The following is a 2,560-nucleotide window of genomic DNA, read 5'->3' as shown; positions in this document are numbered from 1 at the left end:
AATGTGTTTCTCATGTATCAGAGGGAGTGTATCTCATCCATGTGGGCCAGGCCGGGGTGCAGATCTGAATGTGTTTCTCATGTATCAGAGGGAGTGCATCTCCATCCATGTGGGCCAGGCCGGGGTGCAGATCTGAATGTGTTTCTCATGTTTCCAGAGGGAGTGTATCTCCATCCATGTGGGCCAGGCCGGGGTGCAGATCTGAATGTGTTTCTCATGTATCAGAGGGAGTGCATCTCCATCCATGTGGGCCAGGCCGGGGTGCAGATCTGAATGTGTTTCTCATGTGTCCAGAGGGAGTGCATCTCCATCCATGTGGGCCAGGCCGGGGTGCAGATCTGAATGTGTTTCTCATGTATCAGAGGGAGTGTATCTCATCCATGTGGGCCAGGCCGGGGTGCAGATCTGAATGTGTTTCTCATGTTTCCAGAGGGAGTGCATCTCCATCCATGTGGGCCAGGCCGGGGTGCAGATCGGGAACGCGTGCTGGGAGCTGTACTGTCTGGAGCATGGGATCCAGCCCGACGGACGCATGCCCAGCGATAAGACCATCGGTGGAGGGGACGACTCCTTCAACACCTTCTTCAGCGAGACGGGAGCCGGGAAACACGTGCCTCGGGCTGTATTTGTGGACCTGGAGCCCACCGTGGTTGGTATGTTACTGCTACGTTTTCTTAGAATCCCTTGACACTATTAGACCACCGTGTAACTAGCCATCTAGCTTGTTAACTAATATAACTCGTGATTGTGTGGTCCAGACGAGGTCCGCACGGGGACGTACCGGCAGCTGTTCCACCCCGAGCAGCTGATCACCGGTAAGGAGGACGCGGCCAACAACTATGCCCGGGGACACTACACCATCGGGAAAGAGATTGTGGATCTGGTGTTGGACAGAGTCCGCAAGCTGGTAATTTTATTGAAACTATAGCTAATTCTCACCCAGTTAAAATACTGGTAAATGTTAAGACTTGGCATCGTGAATGTTTTTTACACTCATGTTACTGTGCTGTTATTCCTCCAGTCGGACCAGTGCACAGGACTACAGGGCTTCCTCATCTTCCACAGCTTTGGAGGGGGAACAGGGTCTGGCTTTGCTTCCCTGCTCATGGAGAGGCTGTCTGTGGACTACGGAAAGAAGTCTAAACTGGAGTTTGCTGTTTACCCTGCTCCTCAGGTATGGTTGTTTACCCTGCTCCTCAGGTATGGTAGTGGGTCATGGTACTGCCTGTATTAGGAAATAACTGCTATACTGCAAATGCTTTAACTGCTATACTGCAAATGCTATAGCATTTTAATGTTCATACATTGTAAAGTTGGGATCCTTTCGTTTGTATGTGCTTAGGTTTCCACAGCCGTTGTGGAGCCTTACAACACGATCCTGACGACCCACACTACGCTGGAGCACTCCGACTGTGCCTTCATGGTGGACAATGAGGCCATCTACGACATCTGCCGTCGTAATCTGGACATCGAGCGGCCCACCTACACCAACCTCAATCGCCTGGTTGGACAGATTGTCTCGTCCATCACCGCTTCACTGCGCTTCGACGGAGCGCTCAACGTGGACCTGACGGAGTTCCAGACCAACCTGGTGCCCTACCCCCGCATCCACTTCCCCCTGGTCACCTACGCCCCGGTCATCTCTGCTGAGAAGGCCTACCACGAGCAGCTCTCTGTGGCAGAGATCACCAACGCCTGCTTCGAGCCCGCCAACCAGATGGTGAAATGTGACCCACGCCATGGCAAGTACATGGCCTGCTGCATGCTGTACCGCGGCGATGTGGTGCCCAAGGATGTTAATGCTGCCATCGCTACCATCAAGACCAAGCGCACCATCCAGTTTGTTGACTGGTGCCCCACTGGCTTCAAGGTAAGATGGGCTTTTATCCATTGAACTAGGTATCGTGCACTGCAATCAAATCAACATCCTATGGGAAACAAACTGTTGAAGTGAGCTCATGGTGCCCTTTTGTGTTTTGCAGGTGGGCATCAACTACCAGCCTCCCACGGTGGTGCCAGGAGGAGACCTGGCCAAGGTGCAGCGGGCCGTGTGCATGCTCAGCAACACCACCGCCATCGCCGAGGCCTGGGCTCGTCTCGACCACAAGTTTGACCTCATGTACGCCAAGCGGGCCTTTGTGCACTGGTACGTCGGGGAGGGGATGGAGGAGGGCGAGTTCTCCGAGGCCAGAGAGGATCTCGCCGCCCTGGAGAAGGACTACGAGGAGGTGGGGGTGGACTCGGTGGAGGGGGAGGCCGAGGGAGAGGAGTGAACGGGGCTCACTGATGGGTTTGCTAGCAATGTTCGTTTTTACTAGCATATAAATAAAACATTATTTGTTCCCTCTCCACGTGTCCAGTGCTAATATTTGTCCACCCTGGAACATGTCCATGTGTGCAGCCAGGCTACAGGGCTAGACTGAACACCCACCACACTATTGCCATGGGAGACCAACATTTGATTCAAACAACTTTTGCTTATGATTGTAAACATTGTACTCAAGCCTTGATCTGTAGCACAGGCCTCACGTTATTGAATATTTTGGACAATTATTGTTTT

General features: G+C 52.9%; 1 protein-coding gene across 1 annotated transcript; it reads left to right on the top strand.

Annotated features, from left to right (window-relative positions):
• Positions 1–433: 433 nt before the first annotated feature.
• LOC311328834 (tubulin alpha chain, testis-specific-like) lies at positions 434–2,273 on the top strand (the record flags this gene model as incomplete). Its single annotated transcript, XM_084462740.1, has 5 exons — positions 434–653; positions 759–907; positions 1,022–1,174; positions 1,343–1,870; positions 1,983–2,273. The coding sequence occupies exons 1-5, from the start codon at positions 533–535 to the stop codon at positions 2,271–2,273; spliced, it is 1,242 nt and encodes a 413-aa protein (XP_084318866.1). The 5' UTR covers positions 434–532.
• Between the last annotated feature and the right edge of the window lie 287 nt (positions 2,274–2,560).

The sequence above is a fragment of the Borostomias antarcticus genome, assembly GCF_949987555.1.
Source record: "Borostomias antarcticus genome assembly, contig: scaffold_646, whole genome shotgun sequence".
Classification (NCBI taxonomy): domain Eukaryota; kingdom Metazoa; phylum Chordata; class Actinopteri; order Stomiiformes; family Stomiidae; genus Borostomias; species Borostomias antarcticus.
Note: the sequence above shows the minus strand (reverse complement) of the source record. Positions and strands in the feature narration are given on the sequence as shown.